Genomic DNA, 24,818 nt, shown 5'->3' on the forward strand with positions numbered 1-24,818 from the left:
AAAATTCAGATTTTGATCACAAGAATAAATTACATTTTAAAATATATTCAAATAGAAAACAGTTATTTTAAATAGTAAAATATTTCAGAATTGTACTGTTTTTGCTGTACTTAAGATCAAATAAATGCAGGTCTGGTGAGCAGAAGAGATTTCTTTAAAAAAACATTAAAAATCGTACTATTTATATATTGAACGGGTTCATTGGAAACAAACAAAAATATGAATTTATGAGATTTTATAAGCCAGTATGCCTTCCAAGTTCTAACAATTAACAAATAACTTTTCATGCATGTCCTTGTTGGAAGGCAGCTACAATATTTGATCTATAATGTCAAAGTAATGAGAATAAAATTCATTTGGTAACAGTAGCCCAAAAAGATTTTCCTCTCACACTATAAATATTAGCAAAACAACTTAAAAACATGAACAAAATCTATTTAAAAATGTATTCATTTGCATGTAATTATTTTGTAAAAATTAGGAATCTGCTATAAACAGGTTGTACTCATAAACCATAATGGTAATTTAATATTTTTTTTTCTAGGCCACAATATTTTAGGACTCAAATAACCTCTAAAAAAGACAGACACACTCTCACTCAGCGGTTAAGAGACATTTTCTTTTATTTTACATAAAAAAGGGTGCAAACTTGAGTTTCCCTTTAAGAGTGGAGGGAATAAAAATTTAATTTGAAAGGTTATGTATGGAATTTTATATGACTCCTCAGGAAAATAGGCATTTTAAATAAGATTAAGATTAAGGCCTTAATCTTTCTGCAACTTAAAAACAAAATATATTTAGAGAGAGAGAGAGAGAGGAGAAAACAAAACGGGTCCATCACAGTTGAAGCCCTTGACAAAGTAAAATCATTTAAATACATTTAAGCGACATTCATATTTCAACACAATAAATTCATAATACAATGAAATTTAAAGTATCTTTGTAAGTATGACCAGAACAAGAGAATGACTCTTGCAGTACTGTACAATTTAGTTTTTAATATGTTCGAAGTACAGAAACATCCTTACTGAAAGAAACACTACAAAAAACGTGAAAAAGAGAATTCAAATATTGCAGTGCTTTCCTACCAGACTCTTGTAATAATCATTCTGAGGTCATTAAAAATGAGCAGTTAACCAGATCAGACTGTTCATTAAAAAAAAACAAAAAAAAAAAACAAGTTCAACAAGTTCCCACATTAACTAAAACCTTGAGACAGGAATGATTACACTTTCCAGAGAGAAAAAAAGCTATGACTGTAGCAGACACAATGGAAGGGCAATACAGTATACAGCGGCAAAATAGTACGCAGTGGACATTTACCTGCTGAACTCGAGCGTACAGAGGGGTCAGACTTGCAGTAGCATGTTTAAGGCATTATGCAGCCACAGAATAACAGTGTATCAACTTCATGCCCACAATGTTCTTCAGTGCCCCATTTACAAGTAGTTTCCATTGCTTTCGGATTCAAAAGCCATGCACATAAAATCTGCATTAACTTCAACTTTAGGAGAATAACTCTATTTACCTCTCTGTATGGAAATCTGCAGCACAGTAAAGTGACCAGAACCGTGATACAAAAGCAAAGGCAATTCAAAAGAAAATGGAATGGTACACGGACGCCTCTCCAAAAGACCCAGAATGCTTCCTGAATGACTTGACTTTGGGGGGCAATCAATCGCTTTTGTGGAATAACTGTATATTAATATACCTCAAATGGACTTGGAAGGCTGTAACACCACTTTTAATAAAACAAAAGCTACAAAAAGGTACAAAAACATATGGTACAATCTTAAAAAAAGAGAAAATTAGAAATAAAACATGGTCTGAAATAGTCAAATCACCTTGCGGTTGACAAGAGAGCCAGTAGTCATAATGATCGCATTAACCAAAATTCCAGTAATAACGTCTGTTCTAGCCATCCCTCAACTACTTCAAATAGCATATTTAGTGATTTCAGTGTAGTGTTTTACATGGATGGACGAGTCATTTTTAACCAGCAGATGGCGCCTTAATCACTATCCGCTGCTTCATCCACTAATCCAAAGCGATTTCACATTCTGCTTAAATCCATAGAACAATTCCAAATGGCTCCGTAACAAGCCACGGCCTTCCATTTTGACTGGAAGAGTCAAAAATTAAGGGGTTACATCCTGCAAAAACATACTCCTTAAAGCCAGACGCACCTGGCGATAGCAAGCAGTGCACATCCAGAAATACTAAACCGTCTTCCAAACTCTAGCGAGGCACGTAATACATATCGTTAAGAGAAGAACGTTAAATAAAATGCAGCTGATTTCCAAGAGTATTATTCAAGTACTTTTCACAGAATAATTTAGACCCAAAGTGACTCGCATCACTGTGGACAAGCATAAGCAATATCTATTAAATAACCGTCACGTCAGGAATACATGGAAAGTTTTATACGCGTTTGTGAAAGCGATTGGCTGACTTCGCATTTGAACGCAACACCCGTTCCTAGATGGTGGAAATCGTTCCACCAGGTGATGGGTCAGTGAGAGCTCACCAAGTTACTATATACATATATTAACGAGTTGAAACGGATGGATTACTCTAGGTGGAAACATGCTAATAAAGAATCTGTGCCCATTTGGTCCAACACGCTCATTTTCTAAGAACATTCAAAGCACGCCATCCGTAGGCCCTCAAGAAAACGGGCATCGTGGTAGATTCTTCAAACAGCCCTGAAAGACGAGTTCAGAGGTCAGTTGAATACAGCAATGCACAGGCTGAAGTAAACAAGGGCCGAAGAAAACTTTAGTGCAGTCACACACTCCTATGGCTTCTCTCTCAACGTTTGTACGGTGATCAAAATAAAATAAAATAATAGTTATATAATTTATCTTACATTAATTCACATTTACTATACATTAGAAAGATCACAAAACAAAAGCATGGATTTAATGCTGTGAAAGGGTGACGGGCGAAACCAAAAAATGAGCAAGGCAACATCACGACTGAGATCAGCGATTCTCAAAAGTAAAAAAAAAAAAAAAAAAAAAAATGCAGACAACAGAACTACAGTAATCGCTTCGCATATAACCCCAATTCCTGCCTACAGTTTGCGTTCAGGAAAGGACTGCCTCATCCATGCAAGAGGTCAAGGGCTGCCCCGTCTCGGAATCCGCGTATGGCCACTATACAACCCCAAGAGCGTTTACAAACCGGCCACATAATCCGATTCGTCTTCCTAAAGGGAATGAGACATGTATCAGGTCAGTATGAAGGCATGTCCTAATCTGCAGAGTAATGTTAAGGCATTAAATCGAGATGTTTCGCAGCGGCAGTCACTACCGTCAGTCTGCGTCCTCCCAGGTTCCACCTCATGACTACTACTCAAACAAAGAAACGCCTGCCTTAATGTGAACATGTGAGGTGTTTTCCAAGCCACTCTGGCACATGAAACGGTTATTCTCATCCTGAATAATTAGCAGTTTTCAGGCATAAAAAAACAACATCTATTAGGAACTGGTCGTGGGAGTAATAAGTGACTATATGGACAGAAAGATACAAAAGCGCAAGGAAAGTCTTACTGGCCACCTCAGCCAATAGAAAAGCAGCCAGCTGTACGTCAAAGCGATACGATATCGTAAGAGGAGAAAGCAGCATGACTGGCTGGTGGGTTGAAGTGGGAGGAGTGCTTTAGAACAAGCAGCTTAAATACTAGTCAGTGGAACGGACGTCGCCGCCACTGGAAACAGCTGCTTATGTCACACTTTCACAAAGTTCACGTGTAAAGGCCAGCTAGCATCATTACGACAGTTATTTGTTTTTGCGCTTTGCCCATGTACGTTAAATCACTCCGATAGATACGACGAAGAAATCTGCTAGTCATATTCTAAGGCTTCGACCACTTCCTGGCAGCATGAGAACCAACAATCAGCCAACAAATACACAAACAAACATTTCGAAAAGGGTTACGTGAAATAAAAAAGCCACCGTCTTGTCTCGAGTGGAAGTGGGTGCTAGGGGGAGGAAAAAGTCTGCGGTTCGAGCTCCAGCATGGGCGACTTTGTCACTCTCCCTGCCTCCCTCCATGCAGGGCTAGAACTGTGGAGGAAGAGGACGAGAGGGCACATTCAGAGACTTCCTCCCCGGCACGTCCACCGCCGAGGACGAGGTGTGAACGAAAAAGAAGCAAAACAGCAAATGAAGTGCAGTGCTGTTCCAGTGCTTTGAGATCCTTAGGTTTGCGTGAAGATCCTAGAGACAGTCCGAGGATGAGGGCCCATCGCTGCCTAAATTAAGATGTGGAAGAAACAAAAAAACGAAACAAAAAGACAATCCCCACAGAGACAACGTGTGCATGCCTCTTCGTTTTCACACACTCGTTTGGAGGGCTCGCTGTTGTCGTCTTGTAAAATTTCTTTATTTGAACGCTCTAAAAACAACCAAAGGAACGGACTGCACGGAGAGGCCGGAGGTTCATTTGTGCCGTTGAGTGTTCTTCTTCCTCTTCCTCTTGAAGAAACAGCAGCACCTGAGGACGAACACACAGTTTTAGGTTAGCGGTGTTAACGAAGACGGCTGATTAGCTGATTCTTCCAACCTAGTAATGAAGCATCTGCCTTCTAGCTATTAATGCCTAAATAAAGCAGGTATGTGGGTTACGCTACATATTGTCAGCGATGTCAATGATGCATTAGTATATTCGAACCAACCTAAATGCTACATGTAAATGGCCAGTAACTGGTCGAAGTTAATCAACAGGAAACTTAAAGACATTTTAGTTTCGTTAAAAGCATCAACAACAAAATGTTCAACGGCAACAACACGACAGAATGGATCAGGAAAAACAAGGCACATGCAGTGGAAGAGAACAGCTCCAGACTGACACATTGAAAAGTGATAGACTTCACTAAACAGGTTTCTAAAGGATGCAGCTAAACAGCCAGTAAATCTTGACGGTCAGTCGCAGGTGGACATTGGCTGTATCGTTTGTGTTCACTGCTGTTGTTGATGAAAAGTCATACTGAATATACGGTGTCCTACAAAAATATGCAGATCCTTAACCAAGTCTGCCTTTTTACTAAATACTATATTGAAATATATATTTTTTTAAATGAGTTCCTAAATTTAATACATAGGGCTAGGAGTTTATTTAAAAAAAAAAAAAAAAAAAATCAGTGTAAGCAATAGTAAAAATATATTTAATAAAGCAAACAATTAAATAATCTGAAAGACTGTTCAGATCATTTTAGGATGTCCAAAAAAATAAAAATAAATAAATAATAAAGTAAAGCAATATTCCGTCAATAACGTCAAACAACTTGAATCAGAATTGAAGATTAAATCAGAATTAATTCTGACGGTGTCGACCAATCACATCAAAGAAATTATAATACCATGGTATAAAATATAACGCTGTTTAATGCTGTAAAATATCCTTAAAGGAGAAGTTCACTTCCAGAACAAAAATTTACAGATAATGTACTCGCCCTCTTGTCATCAAAGAACATATCTTTGGGGGGGTGAAAAGATAATGTTCTTGTCTTTCTTTCTTGAGTTGTAAAGAACTTATGTTTTTTGAGGAAAACATTTCAGGATTTCCTATATATAGTATATATAGTTTGAATTTCAAAAATACAGTTTAAATGTGGCTTTAAACAATCCCAAAGGTGGTTGTAAATGATCACAGCTGAAGAAGGGCCTTTTCTAGCAAAAAGAAATAAAAAATTACAATTTATAAACCTTTTAACCTGAAAAGCTTGTCTCCGCTTGCTCTGCCTGAACTAGTGTTGGGCGATATGCTCAGTTTTCATATCGCCCTATCGTCAGCCTGAGAGATCGCCGATACACGATACTATCGTGCTAATTTAATTAATTATCTATGTACTAAATTCCTTATTCGTTTTGTAAAGGTAGACTTTTCTCTTGACATATAATTAAGTTGTGCGTGTGCAGAGCGCTGACTGTAGATCTGCCGGAGTTGTTCAAGTTACTTTCGGTTTCATTCTCTGCTATCGTCAGTGAGTGAGTTGTAAATGTGCGTGCCAGAATGTAAATGAATGAATCTTTCTTTACCCGTCATATTGCTATAATGTTACCGCTGTATGTCTGACCGTTATCATGAGGGTGATGTTGTAGTTCAGTTCATATTGAATGCGGAGAAGTGATGCGCGTGTAATTCACGTGCGTATGTTTAGCGCCATTTGATCGCATCGTAATTCTAATTAACGCCTATAGACGTTACTGAGATGAATGTTTATGTTTACTATATACAGACTGATTATGATACATCGTAATTAATTCAGCCTGAACCAGGTTTTACTACCTCTGTTATCCTAATGACTGCAATGCAAATATAATATAACACTCCCTTTAGAATCAGTGAATCTACCACCGTACTGTATGATGAAAATCTCCCATTCTCACTGCACGAGGTGCGTTGAGGCGCTGTGGCCTCTCTATGCGTGTGTTTATACCGCGGCAAGTTTCTGAAGCATCCTAGAACAGACTCTCTGTGCTGCATTGCTAAAGTTAAGTTCTTTGTTGACGGATAATAATAATAATCGTCTAACTATCGTCAAAGGCATCAGCAACAGGCGATATCTCTGACTATCGTCGATACACGATACTATCGTCTATCGGCACAACCCTAGCCTGAACTTTGCCAGTTCAAGACAGTTAGGGTATGTCAAAAAACTCCAATCTTATTTTCTCCCTCAACTTCACAAATCATTTCAAAATCATCCTACATCATTGCAGAAGTACCGACCCAGTGTTTGCAAAGTGAACATGCAAAGAAGATCAAACACCCTTAACAAAAAGGGTAAAACAGCGATGTAGGACGATTTTAAACTTGAGGGAAAAAATGAGATGGGAGTTTTTCAACATGTCATGAACCAGAAAAAACAGAGTTCAGGCAGAGCAAGGCAAGATGAGCATTTGAGGTTAAAAAGTACACAATTGTTTTGCTAGATAAGACCCTTCTTCCTTTTCTTGGATCCTTTACAGCCGCATTTAGGATCGTTTGGAGCCGCATTTAAACCGCATTTTGAAAGTTAAAACTCAGGGCACCATAGAAGTCCACTATATGGAGAAAACCTTTTCCTTAAAAAACAATTTATTTACGACTGAAGAAAGAAAGACATGAACATCTTTGATGACAAAGGGGTTAGTTCATTATCTGTAAATTTTTGTTCTGGAAGTGAACTTCCTTTAAAATAATAAATATGCTACTCCAGTAAAATTGAAGATTTAGGTATTTATAGCTGGGCAATTACCATATAAAATAAATAAATAAATAAAAATCTGTCAAGGACTTGTGTTAATATGAAATTAAAATGTAATATTTTGGGTGAAAACATTTAAGCAACATGCTGTCAATAAACCTGGCACAACTTCATGGCTGTGCAAAAGCAAAAAATCAATCTGAATTCATGTGTCAGCCAATCATATCAAACCAACTGAATGATGTTGTGGTATAAAATCTGAGATTTAGTTAAGAGTCTGCATACTTCTGTAAGGAACTGCCTATGTGCGTTTAACCTTTACATCCTCATTCTACTGGTGGGTGGTCAAAAGTTTGCATCTCCCTAAAGATGTTAATTATTTGACCAAAATGAATGTTATTGTTTATTTAGTACTGACCTGCATAAGATATTTCACATAAATGATGTTTACATGTAGTCCACAAAAGAAAATAGTTACATTTATAAAATTAACCCAGTTCACAAATTGATTATTAATACTGTGTTGTTACCTGAATGATCCACAGCTGTTTTTTTTTGTTTGGTGAAAGTTGTTCATAAGTCCCTTGTTTGTCCAGAACAATTAAACTGCCCACTGTTCTTCTGAAAAATCCTTCAGGTCCCACAAAGTCTTGGGTTTTCCAGAATTTTTGTGTATTTAAACTCTTTCTAACAATGACTGTGTGATTTTGAGATCCATCTTTTCACACTGAGGACAACTGAGGGACTATTACAGTAATACTACTGTAATGTAACTACTACAAAAGTTTCAATTGCTCACTGATGCTCCAGAAGGAAACAAAATTAATTAAGAGCCAGGGGTGAAAACTCTTTGAATTTGAAGATCAGGGTGAATTGAACTTTTTCTTCTGGGAAACTTGTAATTGTATTCTGTAACCTCTGAAGGGCAGTACTAAATGAAAAAATATGATAAATAGGCAACAAAAAAAAAAAATGTAAAAAAAGTTTTTACCCCTGGCTCTCAATGCATCATGTTTCCTTCTGGAGCATCAGGGAGTGTTTGAACCTTCTGAGACCTTCAGTTGTCCTCAGTGTAAAAAGATGGATCTCAAAATCATACAGTCATTGTTGGAAGGGGTTCAAATAAACAAAAATGCTGGAAAACCAAAGGATTTGTGGGACCTGAAGGATTTTTCTGAAGAATAGCGGGTAATTTAACTGCTCAAGACAAACAAGGGACTATCATTAAACAAAAATTCACAGCTGTGGATCATTCAGGTATCAACACAGTATTAAGAATCAAGGGGATGTAAACTTTTTAACCGGGTCAACTATTATTTTTTCTTGTGGACTATATGTAAACATCTTTTATGTAAAATGTTATTCATGTCAGTACTAAATAAACAATAACATGCATTTGCTATGATCCCTCTTATTTTGGAAAAATAACATTTTTAATGATTCTGAAAGGGGGGTGCAAACTTTTGACCTCAACTGTATCATTTTGTTTCTATAAATAAGCTAAAGCTTAGGCTATTAAAGGCTTCTCAGCGTACCTCCAATCAACTTCAGGGTATTTCAGCCTCTAAAATCAGACTTTAAGCAAACAGACCTCCCTCTTGTGGTTTTAAACTCACAGACCATGAACAGCTATGTTAGCCTACAACTATGTTAGTAGATCTTGGTGTAAGCGCGATCTATATGGCCACAGTCTAGGCTGGTCCACTCCCCTTGGGTTTGATGTGGACTGGAGAGAGGGACTCACCACAGGTTGAGCATTTTCACGCAGCTACAGAAGAGTGTGAAAAGAGAAAAGACAGAGATTATTACACAGAGGTGAGACGATGAGACAAACCTAATGTCGGCGACAAAAGACCAACAGGAAGACACAAACAGAAAGAAAGAGAGAGAGACAGACTGAGGTGTAGTGTAGATCTAAAACATCTGCTTAAATCATGGTCGCCTTTGATAAAGTAATATCATAATAGGTATTTTCTGTATCCCTGTTTGTAAAATTCTAAAACAGATGACGAACAGAGAAAAAAGAATGTAAGAAAAAGGGGCAGAGAAGAAAAGGAACAGAAAGGGTTTGGAGAAGTGTAGTGTCGTCCTCAGCTCACCAGCCCACCGTTCTACTAGTGAATGTGACACAACAAACATGCTGCAGTCTGATCAATGGGTCTCTGCCACTATGAAACATTTGCTATGCCTATTTCGTAAAAAGTAAGCCATCAGCCATAATATTATAAATAAATAAATAAAATCAAATTCATATACAGTTCATTAAGCTGTAGGTTGTTTAAAAGTTGTCGAAAAGCAACTACTTGTATTACGGAGAAAACCGTTTACAAAAACCACATTTAAATACATGAAAATAAAGTTGGTTTAATTTTTCAAGACCTTTAACATTTAAAAATGTTTTATACCACCACTTTGCAGTAAGAATAACTGTTTGGGAAAATAAGCTTTTAACACAATTGCAATGCAAACTTTATGGTCCTAAGATTGTGTTATATTTTATATATTTTACGACCAAAAAGTCTGTAATATTATTTTCATGTATACACATGTAACAAAATATAAAATAAAAAGACTAGGGTCATTCCGTGTCAACTCAACCAGATGTTCCCGGCTCAAATTTTTGATTAAGATTTACATGTATAGTGATGAAAGCCAAAATATTAAATTTTATGGACCAATGTTTACTGAGTAATCCACTATTTTGTAGAGGGGGGTCAAAATGGCAGTTTTTACCTGAGATTCAGAGCCGTATTACAGGGGGGTGTAAAAATGACTTCAGAAAGATGGCAGCACCATAATATTATTTTTACACAGACATTGGTAGGTATGTTAGTAAAATCTGTTGAGTTTAGCAATCTGTATTGCATTATGTGCCAATGGTGACCATTCAAAAAAGAGGAACTTTTTTCTCCAAAGTTTGCATGCCTATAACTCAAGAAGTATTAAAGATATCTTAATGCCCTTTTAGATATTGGATCTTGACAACCTTTTCTTTCTTTATTTCTAGGCCCTATATGGTTTGGTTCCAGAGATATTGGAACTTTAATACAACCAAATGTGGGTCAATTTGCAAAAACATGATACTTTTTTTCTTTTAAAGAGGAATGTCTGAAGAACAAATAGTGTTGAAACTAGAGATGTAACTCATTTCCTTCTGTCAAGACAACTGCATTGAACATACCTGTCTGAGTGACCTAAATATTCTTTTTTTAAAGTTTGCGTGCCTATAACTCAAGAAGTATTAAAGATATTGCAATATGATTTTAGATTAATAAACTTTTCTTTTGGAATCGTAATTTTCAAGGCCCTACATCGTTCAGTCCCAGAGATATGAGGGATCTCAATGAGTCGCCATGTCCAGATTGTTGAATGTTATCCATTTTTAGTGGCTGAAAACCAAATGTGGTCACTTTGTATTTAGCTGATACTTATTTTATTTAAAGAACAATGTCAGAAGAAGAAATAATGTTGAATCATGCCTATCATCACTATATTTCTATCTTACTTCAGAAGCAAAAATCAAAAATTTGAGCCGGGGGAGTTTTTGAAATTTGGTTGATTTGACACAGAATGACTCTGTACTGTCTCATTTGCTCCTTGACCTTTAAGCAAAGCAAAACAATGCATGACTTGGCATCCATTCGGAAAACCCAGTCATGAGCTAAGCTCAGGACATGAAACAGAAGCCAAATACTAATTAGTGTGAAACCCCTGTACTACCCATCTGATTGTGAGAATTGCGCATGACGATTCTCATTTTGGGAACTTTCGCTTCAAGGTAATGTTGTGTAAAGTACAAGATGCTACTATATTTTAAGTGGCAGTGTTCCAAAAATTACAGCCTGATACTTTAAATAATGATATGTGACAATGAGAAATCAATCAACGGGTTGCTATATTGAAGAAAACAAGGAAATGCAAAGGAGAAAGAGATCAGAGAGATTAGAAGAAAGACCTCTGGTGAGCATTAATACTGTGTAATAACCATGGTGACATTGTGTGTTTGTGCAATCCTGTTAATTGATAAAGGCCGCTGCTGTCTGTGCCACTTTCAAGCCTGTGCATCAATAAATCAAAGACAGAGGGCTTTTTAAGATATCAAAGAACTACAAGAATAAGTGTTTAAAATTATATTAGACTGGACGTTTTATAAAACTGAAACTCAAACGCACATCAGGTGCTTTAGAAGAATGGGAAACTAAAGAGTGTAATCGCATCTGAATTTTAACAGTTGTCTTTTAAGATACCATCTTTAAAAGTATAAACTACCAGTCAAAAGTTTGGAATTAAGTTTTTCAATGTTTCTTTCCAAGGCTGCATTTATTTTATTAAAGATACAGTAAAAACAAATGGTATTGTGAAACATTACAGTTAATTCGTAATATATAATATATATTCATAACTTGAATATTTGTGACCCTGGACTAAAACCAGTCTTAAGTAGCACAGGTATATTTGTAGCAGTAGCCAAAAATACATTGTATGGGTCAAAATGATTGATTTTTCTTTTATGACAAAAATTATCAAGATATTAAGTAAAGATCGTGTTCCATGAAGATACTTTGTAAATTTTCTACCGTAAATATATCAAAACTTAATTTTTGATTAGTAATATGCATTGCCAAGAACTTCATGTGAATAAATTTGAAGGCGATTTTCTCAATATTTCGATTTTTTTTACACCCTCAGATTCCAGATTTTAAAATAGTTGTATCTCGACCAAATATTGTCCTATCCTAACAAACCATACATCAATGTAAAGCTTGTTTATTCAGGTTTCAGATGTTTCAATTCAACCCTTATAACTGGTTGTGTTACAGGGTCACATATATTAAAATATAATTTACTCCAGTGATGCCAAAACTAAATATTGCACAACGTTGTTGTTTTCACGGTATTTTTGATTCCAAAAAATGAAAAATAAATAAATAAATCAACCTTGGTGAGCATAAAAGACTTTTGCCCAAATTATTCCCATTATTCCCAACTTTTAATGGTAGTGTACATATTTTATTCAAAACTAAGAAGTGCCAATTAAAAAAAAAAATGTTCTATTAGACACTTTGGAAACACAGAACACTACAGGGGAGCAGATGGGAATGGACCAGAGAGGGCAGGGGTGAAATCAGTAAAGACCCAGAGTGCAAAGGACAGCTTGTGTCAGTTCGACACAAGGCAAAGACAACAGAAACCTGTGAGAAGCCATGTGCACATACTTGGCCTCATCCACCACCTCCACCTCTGCCTGCGCTGTGATTGGTGCGTTTGAGTGGGCCGCCAGCGGGTCATCTGCATTCAGTTCACCATTAGTTGAGCTCACCACCTGTGGCAGAAAATAATGAATTCAAATCAAATTAATGGGCGGCCTCAGTGTAACAGTGCAATCAGTGTTATTTGAACTAGACAGTTCAGTCAGTCGCCCTACAGAAGCTCTTTAGAGATATGTGACCCTGGACCACAAAACCACTCTTAAGTAGCATTTGTAACGATAGCCAAAAATACACTGTATTGGTCAAAATGATTTTTCTTATATGACAAAAATTATTATGATATTAAAGGAGTAGTTCACTTCCAGAACAAAAAAATGTACAGATAATGTACTTAATCTCCTTGTCTTCCAAGATGATCATGTCTTTCTTTCTTTAGGGTAGGTCAAAAAAAAAAAAAAAAAAAAATTTTCCCATCTCATTTTCTCCCCCAACTTCAAAATCGTCCTGCATCGCTGTTTTATCTTGTTTTATAAAGGGGGTTTGACCTTCTTTGCCCATTTACTTTTTAAACACTAGGTCGGTACCTCTGCAGCGATGTTGGGCGATTTTGAAGTTGGAGCAGAAAATGAGATGGGAGTTTTTCGACCTACCCTTACTGCCATGAACCGGAATACACAGAAATTATAACTGTGTATAAATAAATAACCCATGAAATAACCCATTGTTTCGCTAGATAAGACCCTTCTTTATTGGAGATTAGTTTAGAGCCCTTTGAAGCTGCATTTAAACTGCATTTTGGAAGTTCAAACTCAGCGGCACCATAGAAGTCCATTACATGGAGAGAAGTCCTGAAATTTTTTCCTCAAAAACAATTCATTTACAACTACAGAAAGAAGAACATCAACATCTTGGATGACAAGGGGGGGGGGGGGGAGAATATTATCTGTAAAGTTTTGTTCTGGAAGTGAACTACTTCTTTGAGTAAAGATAATTTTCCTTGAAGATATTATGTAAATTTCCTACCATAAATATATCAAAACTTAATTTTTGGATTACATTGCTAAGAACTTAATTTGGACAACTTTAAAGGTGATTTTCTCAGTATTTAGATTTTTTTGCACCCTCAGATTCTAGATTTTCAAATAGTATCTAGGCCAAATATTGCCCTATCTAACAAACCATACACCAATGGAAAGCTTATTTATTCAGCTTTCAGATGATGTATAATTAATTAAAAAAAATGATCTTTATGACTGGTTTTGTGGTCCAGGGTCATATATTTGTATCTGTGCAAGTAACTACTGGAAGGCAAAATTGAGGAAGATCATGTACTACTATACTTGCTTTTGAAAGGATTTAGTGGCTGGCCAAATATTCCTGGTTAAATACAACTTAAACTTTATTACCATTGAAAACAATTTCATTTTTCAAGTTTTACTGGTAGTCCACTGTATGAAGGGTATACAGTCACAGTTTACTTTATTTTTACCATTCTCACTTACATAAATTAACTATAGTGTCCTGCACCCACTAGTAAAAATTATCTTTTTTTTTGTTTGACCGTATAATTTCCCATTTCAATGAATAAAGCAGCCATCTAAATGAGCTTAAAGACTATTAGCAGCATTTCTGAGTCGCTTCTGAGGCACCTACTGAATTAAAGAGAAGCAAGCAGCGCAAGGAGAATCTGCACTTAAATACATGCATCACAATGCATTGAATTGTGCTTTGAGTAGCATATAGTGAGGGACTTGGTGATACTAGGTCCTAGGTGTCAACTCTACCAAATTGCCACAACTGGGGCTACATAATATTTTCCTGATAATCCCAGTCTCTGCGTGACATCTTATGCTGCGTTTCATTCAACTCAGAAAGTTGGAATTTACACCCTCAAGTTATGGAATATGAAAATGTCACATTTCCAACCTCCTACTTGGAAAATTCCAATTGAATGCCACTTGACAACGCTCTTCCAACTTGGACAATGGAATGCTATATGGTCAGAAATATTTAGTTGGAATATCCCACATTCAACTTTGAATGAAACACAGCATTACTACTTTTTTAAAAATAAGAACAAGAATTGCCAAAAAGGGGAACCCATAGAGGAAGTGTTTTAGTCAGGTCTGAGAGCAGGTGGGGCACGCTGCTGCAGATGGCTGTAGACATGAGCGCACACAGGAGGAGGAGTCGAGCAAGGGGTGAAGCAGTACCTGTACTGAGCCTCCGTGCCTGTCCGCTGCCAGGTGCGAGGTCAGGTAGGAGGAGTTTGTCTGACGGTTGGGCTGCACCTCCCAAGCTCCTCTGCGGTCGGAGATGGCCGTCTGCACGGATGTAGGAGGTGCGGGAGGAGGCGCAGGAGGGGGGGAGGTGTGGTGAGTGAGCGAGAGCGGGCGGAGTGAGGCCAGGTGGCATGCAGCACAATGCAGGAATGGAAATCAACAAGAAACAAAAAGAGCCAGTCAAAGCCAGGAAACGGCATTAGTGACTGTGGACCAGTCGTCCAATCAAACCATGAAGCAAACACCACAAAATAAAAACAAGGAGACATTAAAACAGAGGAAACTGAAGAGAAAACTTTCTGAAAGCTGTTGAATGCCAAGTGGACACTACATGTAGCAAATCAGGCATCCAACACAAAGCTCGCATTGGAATATCTGACAGCATCATTTTAATAATTAGAGAAACCGTTCACCCAAAAATTTAAATTGTCATTATTTACTCACATTCATGTCTTTCCAAAACTGTAAGACCTTCATTAATCTTAAGAACACAAATTCAGATATTTTTAATGAAATCCAAGCTTCATAAAATTCAGGTTGAACCACAGATGTCACATGGACTATGTCCTTACTGCTTTTCTGGACCTTGAACATGGTAGTTTTACTGCCGTCTATGCAGGGTCAGAACGCTCTTGGGTTTCATCAAAAATATGAATCTGAAAATGATCTTCATCTGAAAATGAATAAAGGTCTTACAGGTTTAGAACGACATGAGGCCGTTTAATGACAGAATTTAAATTTTTGGTTGAACTAACCCTTTAAGAGAATGACAGAACTATCTACAGCTACATATTTGTACATATAAATTCAACCTGATGGCTCATTTTCTGACATTTATAAGTCAGACACAAAAAACACAAGGACAAATATACAAAAAACCCAAATTCAATATCTGAAATTGTAGTGTGCAGTATAGAGCTTTAGTACAACCCCCTGGTGCATCACTAGTGTGATTGTTAAAATGTTTTGTGGTGGACTTGATAATGTGTTAGTGTGAATAATATAGGTGATATTTAAATTACTTTTGCATTTAGCGGTAGGATTGAAATAACGTACTTAAAGTTATGTTTATTGATCATTCATATTTTTAGTTAGTATATTTTAGTTAGAGTTCTAATTTATTGCATCCTAAATGATGATTGACATTAAGAACTAAATGTTTGAATAAAAAACATTATATTGTGAACAATTTTATGTATATCTGGAACTCTGGTTCTAGACATCTGACCAAAATGAAGATACAATGGTGTTAAAAGAATAGTTCACCGAAAAACAAACTTTTGATGTTTATCTGCTTACCACCAGGGCATCGAAGACGTAGGTGACTGTGTCTCTTCAGTAGAACACAAAGATTTTTAACTCAAACTGTTGCAGTCTGTCAGTCTGCTCAGAACAGTCAGACATTACGGTGGATCAGAGGTAAAAAAAAAAAATATTATATAAATACTAGGGCTGGGTAAAAAGATCTTCAGTTTAACGCAACGATATCAATTCGGGAAATCCCCGAATCGATTCTTAATGCGCGTGCTTCACGTAAGAGGATATGAATATTCACCTTTCGTCCTGAAGGTGTCACCATCTTTCGTTTATTTATTCGCAGTGTTTCCCATTCATTAACTAGTGTGGCGACCCGCCACAGTCTAATCTGTCCCGTCACAGTTTTATAATAAACCGAAAATACATTCATACTCGTCATTTTAAAATAAAATGTCTTTAACGTTGTGTTTCGTGCCATCACTTTGGCAAAGTGTCCGTCAAACGACCTAAGCGTAATTATGGCATTATCCTCTCATCAAGTCTGTTTGCGCTGCGTGTTTCAAAGCAAAGCGCACACTTCATTCAGACGATCAACTCGTCATCTGGTGTTTGCCGCGTCTCAGAGTCAGAGCGGCTCCTTTGATTGAGCGCGTTTACATGCACGTTCTTAAACCGATTGTGCTTAATAAGCCGAAAAACGCACGTGGTCATGTAAACGCGGTAACGCGTTTTCTTTTACCGGAGTAAGGTCGTAATCGGCGTAAACAAACCGGTAAGCACTGGTATCTTTCTGCCTCTTTTTTTACTCTCAAAGCTGTGGGTCCCATTGACTGCCATTATATGACTGACAGACTGCAACGGTGTGAGTTAATCTCCATTTGTGTTCTACTGAAGTAAAGTCACCTATACATCTTGATGCCCTGGGGGTGGGCAGATAAACATAACATTTTCATTTTTGGGTGAACTATTACTTTAAAGACACAACTTCAGGAAAATGTGCTTTTCACTACTCCCAGTCTCCCACAATGTATGACTGCAGAAAAAAATAATATAATAATAATATTATTAATAATGCACACTATATGGACAAAAGTATTACGATACTTCACCCTTATATCAACAGGGACTTCTGGTAAAGCTTTCCACCAAATTTTGGAGTATTTCTGTGGGACATTTTGCCCATTCATCCAGTAGAGCATTTGTGAGGTCAGGCACTAAAGTTGGATGAGAAGGTCTGGCTTATAATCTCTGTTCCAGTCATCCCAAAGATGTTCAGAGGCCAGGGCTTGCAAGCCAGGCAAGTTCTTCCATACTAAACATGTCTTTATGGAGATTGCTTTGTGCACAGGGGGACAGTTATGTTGGAATAAAAATAAGCCATCACCAACTGTTCCCGCAAAGTTAAAACAGCATTGTCCAGAATGTCCTGGTATGCTAAAGCATTAAGATTTCCCTTCACTAAAAGTAAATGTTCAAACCCAAGCCCTGAAAGACAGTCCTATACCACAATTCCATCTCCACCGAACTTTACAGTTGGAACAACAGCCAGGTAACATTCTCCTGGCACCAAACCAAGACTCGACCATTAGACTGCCAATCAGAGAAGAATTCGTTACTCCACAGAACACATTTCCACTGCTTCAGAGTCCAGTGCTTTAACACCACTGCACTTGATGATGTGAGGACAACCTTCTTTTTATTCCCCAAATGATTGTAAATGCTGACAGCATGGCTAGGTTTTGATTTAATACATCTGAATTCAATAATTAAGAGGTGTCCTAATACTTTTGTCCACTGTATGTTTTTATTTAACATTAATGAAGCAACACATTTAGTGGGAAAATAAATCATTTTTGTTTAAAAATCACATAAATGTAAAGATTTATCATTTATAATATTTAAGTTATTGCTTGTTCAAAATCTCTACAGCAAAGTCTGTTATTTTGATCAAATGATTTTTTGAAGAAAACTGGCATTGAAACATGTTAATTTAAAAAATATCATCTAAATATATCCATCAACAAATGCAAAAGTCAGCCAGCTTTTATTATCATGTCAATTATTGTGCATTTAGTTCTAGCACTTTTACCTTAAATGGATGGTTCACCCAAAAATTTACTTGAAAAATGATAATTTACTCACCCTCATGTTGTTCCAAACCTGTATGAATTGCCTTTTTTTCCATAGTATGGAAATACTGTGGAAGTCAACGGCTACCAACAACTTTTGTGTGTTCAACAGAAGAAACTCATACAGGTTTGGAATAACATGAGTCTGAGTAAATAAAAAAAAGTGTTCATTTTTGGATGAACTCTCTCTTTAACTACCTTACTGTTACATATTGTTCCGTTATTGAAAAACATTTGATTTAATTACCTTGAACAAAACTGAAAGTCACCAAGACCTTTGTCTCAGAATCTATTTGGTAATTATATTGATTGTCCTTTGCAACACAAACATACTGTATAACATTTGAAAACGCATTTAATATTAGATCAAATTAGCACAGAATAAACTTTGCATTGGTGCTCGTGATCACATCAAGGATCGGCCAATTTCTCCATGAAATGCCTTTTACCCCAGTGCACCTTTAGACCTGTTGTACCCCCAAACTTATCAGCAAGCCTATCCACCTTTTTCTTCATTGCGGAAGTAAGTCTATGGGTGAGACTTCGGGTTCATTATCCGCTATAGGGAAATAACGAGAAGAATAACAATGTGCAGTAAACGGTAAACTGTTTGCACTACAAACCAGTTTGTTCATAATTAAAATAATACATTAAAATAATATGGTAAGACACACCAATTTGCAATATCAAACAGCAAAACAAGCTGTTTTGTACAGCTAAAAATATCTGGTTGTGGATGAGACCAGAAGCCAGACCCATAAAATTGACAAATGGCTGCGCCCACTCTAACGAAGAAAAAGGTGGACAGAAATGTATTGTTTTAATTTAAAGACTTTTGTAAAATGTGTGCTCCTGTGAATAGGTCTTGATGTGCTCCAATTAGTGTTGCAATGCCCTCTAAACAGACTCACTAAACACCAGAACTTCGACCAAAATGACGATGAGGCAGTTTACAGGGCCCTTGCGTCTTTCAGCCAAGGATTTCAAAATATATCTGCACTTCTCTCACAAGAACCATAAGATTATAGATGTACGCTGTGAATTCAAAACACTGGAAAAGAGATATGATTCCAAGACATCTTAAAAACAAAAAAGCTGTCATTACTTCATTATCTCATCCTGCAACACCAACTCTTTTTTTTTTCTCATGTAACAAAAAGGACATTTCTGGTTGACTTAAATCCTCAAATTACAAGAATTAATTTTAAAGCATCCTATAGTTCAAAAACTTCTGCGAAAATCTTTTGTAAGCCAAAATTAAAATTTCGCTTTAGCAGATGAGTTTGATAGAGGGCAGGTTTGTGAAATGTGCAAAGCGGATTTGCTCTTGCAAACGTAAGAGGCAGAAAAAGCGCTTTACAGAAACTGGCAAAAGAATCAATATAAAAAGTCTCCAGTGACATATGCATAAATATGTAGTTTTAGGAACTTCTATTCCCAGCATGCACTCAGAGCCATGATTTGCTAAAGCAGTGCATGCTGTAGCAGCCAGCTGCTGAGTGGGCGAGTCTAATGATTTTGTTTAAAGCTTCATGTAGTGCTGCAGAAATCCTCTAAAATCAACTCCACCTCCACCAGCTCTGTTCAGAATTCTTGAGCAGATGTCATGAAAACACGTCTAGGCCAATATTTCACTCCAAAATGGAAATAAAAAGTGTTGTGATCAAACAAAGACCTTTTTTTAACATATTAAAGTGCCCTTGCTGAATAAAAGTACTTATTTCTTTAAAAAACAAAAACAAAAAAACTGACTTCTACATCAGCATAAATCTTGAGGTGAAATATGACTCGGACTTGTTTCGTGAGATCAGAGGAAATATTATCTACCTTTAATAAATGGGTGTGTGGACTGAAACATAGGGCATTCTCTCTTTACGTTCCCTTAATAAAACAAGGTCCACCAATTTTAAGCTTCCTTAATGAGCAGCGGAAGATTACCTGATTCCTTAAAGGCTGGTGCTGGGAGGGTCTGTCTCTGTGTGCGTGGCTCTCACGTGTGATGGCAGATGCCCCTGAGTCCACGTGGACTGACCCCACTGGTGTGGGCTGAGAAAGATAGACCAAAACATAGAGAACATCAGTACAAAGTGAACTAGCTCTGTGTCTGAATATATATAGGCAGCAACATTACACTGACTTGCAGAAATGGGTAACTCTGACACTTTTTTAATTATTCTCTAGGCAGTACAACACTGAATATTCAACGTTAACAATATAATACTAATAAAAATATTTTTATGCTAACTTCACACTTTACTGGAGTCAACTGCAGGCACAATGTAAACTAGGTTAAATTATGGTTATGACCGATGTAGGAAGGTGCTAGAAGAGAGCTTGTGTGAGTGGAATACAGAAATTCTTAACATGTTGACTCACAATCTGTCTGCCAACCCAGTCATAAGAGTAATCAAAGGTATATCCTTTTCGTTCGAACAACTCCGTAAACAAGGTCCGCAAGTATTCGTAATCTGGCTTCTCAAAGAAATCCAACCGCCGGACGTAGCGTAGATAGGTGGCCATCTCCTCTGAAAACACAAATGAGCATAAAGTTACAGTGACCATAACCAATAAGAAAAAAGGGAAGTCTGGTCTTAAAGTCAACATAAAACAAGGTTTTAAAGCAGGCTTTTATTGCATATTGATAAAACATTAGAAGTAGAATGTGCTGGACTAATTTTATTAATGTTTGAACTGAAATTTTGTGACTGACTAGTTGACTAGTCTAACAAACCCCAGAAGACAGTCAGGAAGCAGTCTGTATATGAAATCTATTTATAATAGCTTACTTAATCTGTGAATTAAATAATCAAACCTTATACTGAATGCTGCTGAAAAATAGGACATATGTGACCCTGGACCACAAAAGCAGTCATAAGGTTAAATTTTACAAAACTGAGATGTATATATAATATGAAAGCTAAGTAAATAAGCTATCTATTGGTGTATGGTTTGTTAGGATATGACAATATTTGGCCGAGATACATCTTTTTGAAAATCTGGAATCTGAGGGTGCAAAAAAATCAAAATCCTGAGAAAATCACCTTTCAAGTTGTCCAAATTAGGTTCTTAACAATGCATATTACTAATCAAAAATTACATTTTGATACATTTACAGTAGGAATTTTACAAAAAATCTTCATGGAACATGATCTTTACTTAATTTCCTAATGATTTTTGGCATAAAAGAAAAATAAATAATTTTGACCCATGCAATGTATTTTTGGCTATTGCTACAAACATACCCCAGCGACTTAAGACTGGTTTTGTGGTCCAGGGTCACATATTATATATACACACAATGGGCTTGCTTTGCATTATGATCGCTGTAGGTTATATTAAAAGCATTCACTTCTTTACAACATCAGCCAATATAGACATACCATCTCTCTGGCCACTTTATTAGGTGTACCTTGCTAGTACCCTTAGGACCATTTTGCCTTCAGAACTGCCTTAATTCTACTTTGCATAGATTCAACGAGGTGCTAGAATCATTTCCCAACATTCTGGTCCATACTGACATGATACCATCATGCAGTTGCTGTAGATTTGCTGACTGTACAGCCATGATGCAAAATTTCTGTTTCACCACAACCTAAATTGTGGAGATCTGGTGACTGTATAGGACATTGTCCTGTTCAAGAAACCAGTCTGAGATGATTTGAGCTTTGTGACATGGTACATTATACTGTTGGAGGTAACAATCGCAAGATGGGAACACTGTGGTCATAAAGTGATAGACATGGTCATTAACAACATTCAGGCAGATTCTGGTATTTAAATGCTGCTCAACTGGTACTAAGGGGCTCAAAGTGTGCCAAGAAGGCAAAGTGTGTGCAAGACAGGTTGGATCCATGCATTCATGTTTATTCCAAATTCTGACCCTACCATCCGAATGTCGCAGCAGAAAAAAAAAAGACTCCTGAGGCCTTGCAAATGTCTATTGTGCCACTTTGGTGAGCCTTTGCAAACTCTAGCCTTAGTTTTCTGTTCTTAGCTGACAGGAGGGGCACCCAGTGTGGTCTTCTGCTGCTTTAGCCCATCACATGACTGGCATTCTGTGGATAGTCTAGATATGGTTGTGTTAAAAAATCCCAGTAGCTCAGCAGTTTCTGAAATACTCAGAGCTGCCATGTGGCAGCAATAACCATGTAACATTCAAAGTCACTTAACTTTCACTCTAAAGCTCATTTTTAACCTTAGAAGCAAGCTTAACCATTATACACTAGTTTCAAACTTTTTAATTTTCTTCCGAGTCCAAATACTATCTCAGCTTGCTCATCTTTATGGACATTCCTCAGAACCGTCCGTGACGTTTTGCACACCAGATATATATAAACAATGTATTATTTTTAAAAAGTTTCATTAACATGACCGTAATTTGAGGCTGCAGCAGAATTGTTTAGTCGAGTAGACTTGCACAACATTATTGCAAAGAAACACTATATTTCCCTTGGAACACTGTGCACTTCTGAATCATGCACAATATCAGGAATGTGTATGAAGAATAAAAATGGGGTCAATTCTGATTTTATGTTGACTATAATATTGGCTGATACAAGAGAAGCACATTATGGGTCTCACCAGGAAAGTTCTCACAGAGAACCTCAATGGGAGTGTTTCGCTTTGTGTCCCCAATCTTCTGGTAGCGTTCTTTCAGTGTGTCGGCCTACAAAGCACAAAACAACATCTCATTTTCAAGAACTAAATTAGTAACAGTTTTAATGGCTTTAACATGCTAGTTCAACATACTTTTAGTCCTTGCCAAGGGAGACTACCCCGGAGGAAATACATGAACATGTGACCCAAGGCCTCAAGGTCATCCCTCCGACTTTGCTCTGCAAAAAAAAAAAAAAAGTTACAAATAAAAATAGTAACGTATACAATAACATGAAGTTGGCTGGACAGTAGGAATGGGAATACAGAATTGAACAATTATGGTTTCAATTTGATTTTCTTAACTAGTCATATATATTGTATTAATATGGTTTGACCAAATAATTGACCAAAACAATATCCATGTTTAAAAAAAGTTCCATAAAACTTCTATTGATCTACAGAACAATCATTTTTGTTCATCCACTGCAAAGTGCATGCAACAAAAGCGCTCACAACTGAGGTGTTACAGATTTAAAAGGAAACAAACATGAATATCAAGTTCTTTAAAAGAACTGGTTCATGATTCCCAACCCTATTAAACAGTCAATCAAGAAGTCACACAAAGCATGATGATAGTGGCATGCTAAATTTAATGTTAAGTCCGTTTTAAGGCCAGACTAGGGAGGTATCTAACACTTACCTTTCCCTAAGTGTGTATTAATAGACATGTATCGAGCTGTGCCGGTAAGGCTCTTGTGCTCCCGGTAAGGAATGTGTTTTTTGGTTTCTGGGTCAATGTATTCTTTCGCAAGGCCAAAGTCTATGATGTGAATGATGTGCTCCTTCTTGTTTCCTTGTCGACCGATGAGGAAGTTCTCTGGCTTCACGTCCCTATAGATGAGGTTTTTAGAATGCACATACTCCATACGGGAAATCTGGTGAAAGTGAACACAGGAATTACATTTACACGCTTACATCGCAAAGCATCAGACCAATGATATGCAAGCACTTCTCACCCAGGTGACTACACTGCTCTTAAAATACAGCAGCTTCTCAGAGGGCCTGTGCACTCACCAGCTGAATGGCGATCATCAGGACGGTCTTGAGGGAGAATGTTCGGTCACACAGGTCAAAGAGATCCTCAAGACTGGGGCCGAGCAGCTCCAGAACCATGGCGTTGTATTTCCCACAGGGCCCAAAATAGTAGACCTGAGGCAGACCCTCTACTTTAAAAGAAAAATACAAGAGCATTAACTACACTAGTCATAACATTCTCTCTTTATTGGTTAAGTGTGCATTGTTAATGAAATTATGATTATAAAAGGCTGATTAAATCGATTTATTCCTCCAACCACTAGATGGTATCATCCTGAGAACTATGCAAATGGGTAAACATGTAAATAACACTGGCTTTTGCCACAAGTCACTTTGAATGCTTATAAACACACATGAATTATGTGAAACCAGCACATTTGGTGAGTACTGTGGCTAACTCCCCAAACAAAATTCCCCTTTAATTCAGTTTAAGGAGTCAACTAACTCGTCGTAATAGGAAGGCGAATTTTGATCCATTTTTTTTTTTTTTTGATTGATTAGGTGCTCCTAAAAAGAAACTTAGCATAGAGGCCTGCTGACTCTTGTGTTTGTGTGCATTTTGCATTCACAATCAGTCTGAATGAACAATATAAATGGCATTAATGGGAAGACTAAGTTAAAAAAGTAACTAAAGTAGATAAAGTAACTGTCACCGAAGAGTTGTGGGCAACTCTGCAGAAGGACAATGCGGATTAACCCAAGGCCATCATTGGGGTCCAAGCACAGTAGCTTCTGTAGATGATCTAGCTATTCAATGCATGTCTCTTTTCAAGTAAATTATTAGTCCTTATGTGAGTACTATTATATGCACAATATGAGAATAGATAACCAATATAGTGGCCCTTCTTCCACTTGAGAAATATATTCTCAATACCTTTAAAATTAAGTTGAAACAAGTAATGGTCTATCAGTATTTAGGAGATTGCATACTTACTATATTGGGCTTTATTAAAGGTTATAAAAAATATAATAGGAGTAAAAAAAAAAAAAGTGTGGTCACAGAAGAATAATAATAAGTTTAAATAGCATAAGCCAACATAATAACTTAATAAT

At 36.9% G+C, this 24,818-nt stretch overlaps 1 protein-coding gene across 2 annotated transcripts; it reads right to left on the bottom strand.

Annotated features, from left to right (window-relative positions):
* Nucleotides 1-605: 605 nt before the first annotated feature.
* Nucleotides 606-23,888, bottom strand: LOC141330967 (casein kinase I). Of its 2 annotated transcripts, XM_073835778.1 has the most exons (10): nt 23,745-23,888; nt 23,371-23,605; nt 22,824-22,909; nt 22,656-22,740; nt 20,451-20,599; nt 20,013-20,120; nt 14,620-14,730; nt 12,413-12,519; nt 8,941-8,964; nt 606-4,501 (listed from the first exon to the last, which is right to left on the bottom strand). In XM_073835778.1, exons 1-10 carry the CDS (start codon nt 23,841-23,843, stop codon nt 4,447-4,449), a joined length of 1,059 nt encoding a protein of 352 aa, XP_073691879.1. In that variant the 5' UTR covers nt 23,844-23,888; the 3' UTR covers nt 606-4,446. The 2 variants fall into 2 exon arrangements, with proteins under 2 accessions (XP_073691879.1, XP_073691880.1); XM_073835779.1 differs by lacking the exon at nt 8,941-8,964.
* Between the last annotated feature and the right edge of the window lie 930 nt (nt 23,889-24,818).

Source organism: Garra rufa, chromosome 3 (assembly GCF_049309525.1).
Source record: "Garra rufa chromosome 3, GarRuf1.0, whole genome shotgun sequence".
In the NCBI taxonomy this organism is placed as follows: domain Eukaryota; kingdom Metazoa; phylum Chordata; class Actinopteri; order Cypriniformes; family Cyprinidae; genus Garra; species Garra rufa.

What these genes read in the sequence shown, in the direction of transcription:
- LOC141330967 (XM_073835778.1), bottom strand. Translation starts at nt 23,843, where the DNA reads ATGGTTCTGGAGCTGCTCGGCCCCAGTCTTGAGGATCTCTTTGACCTG. An exon ending in TGATGATCGCCATTCAGCTG is followed by an intron (nt 23,606 to 23,744) that starts GTGAGTGCACAG and finishes CACTTTCACCAG; the next exon opens with ATTTCCCGTATGGAGTATGT. An exon ending in ACTGGGTTGGCAGACAGATT is followed by an intron (nt 20,121 to 20,450) that starts GTGAGTCAACAT and finishes TATCTTTCTCAG; the next exon opens with CCCACACCAGTGGGGTCAGT.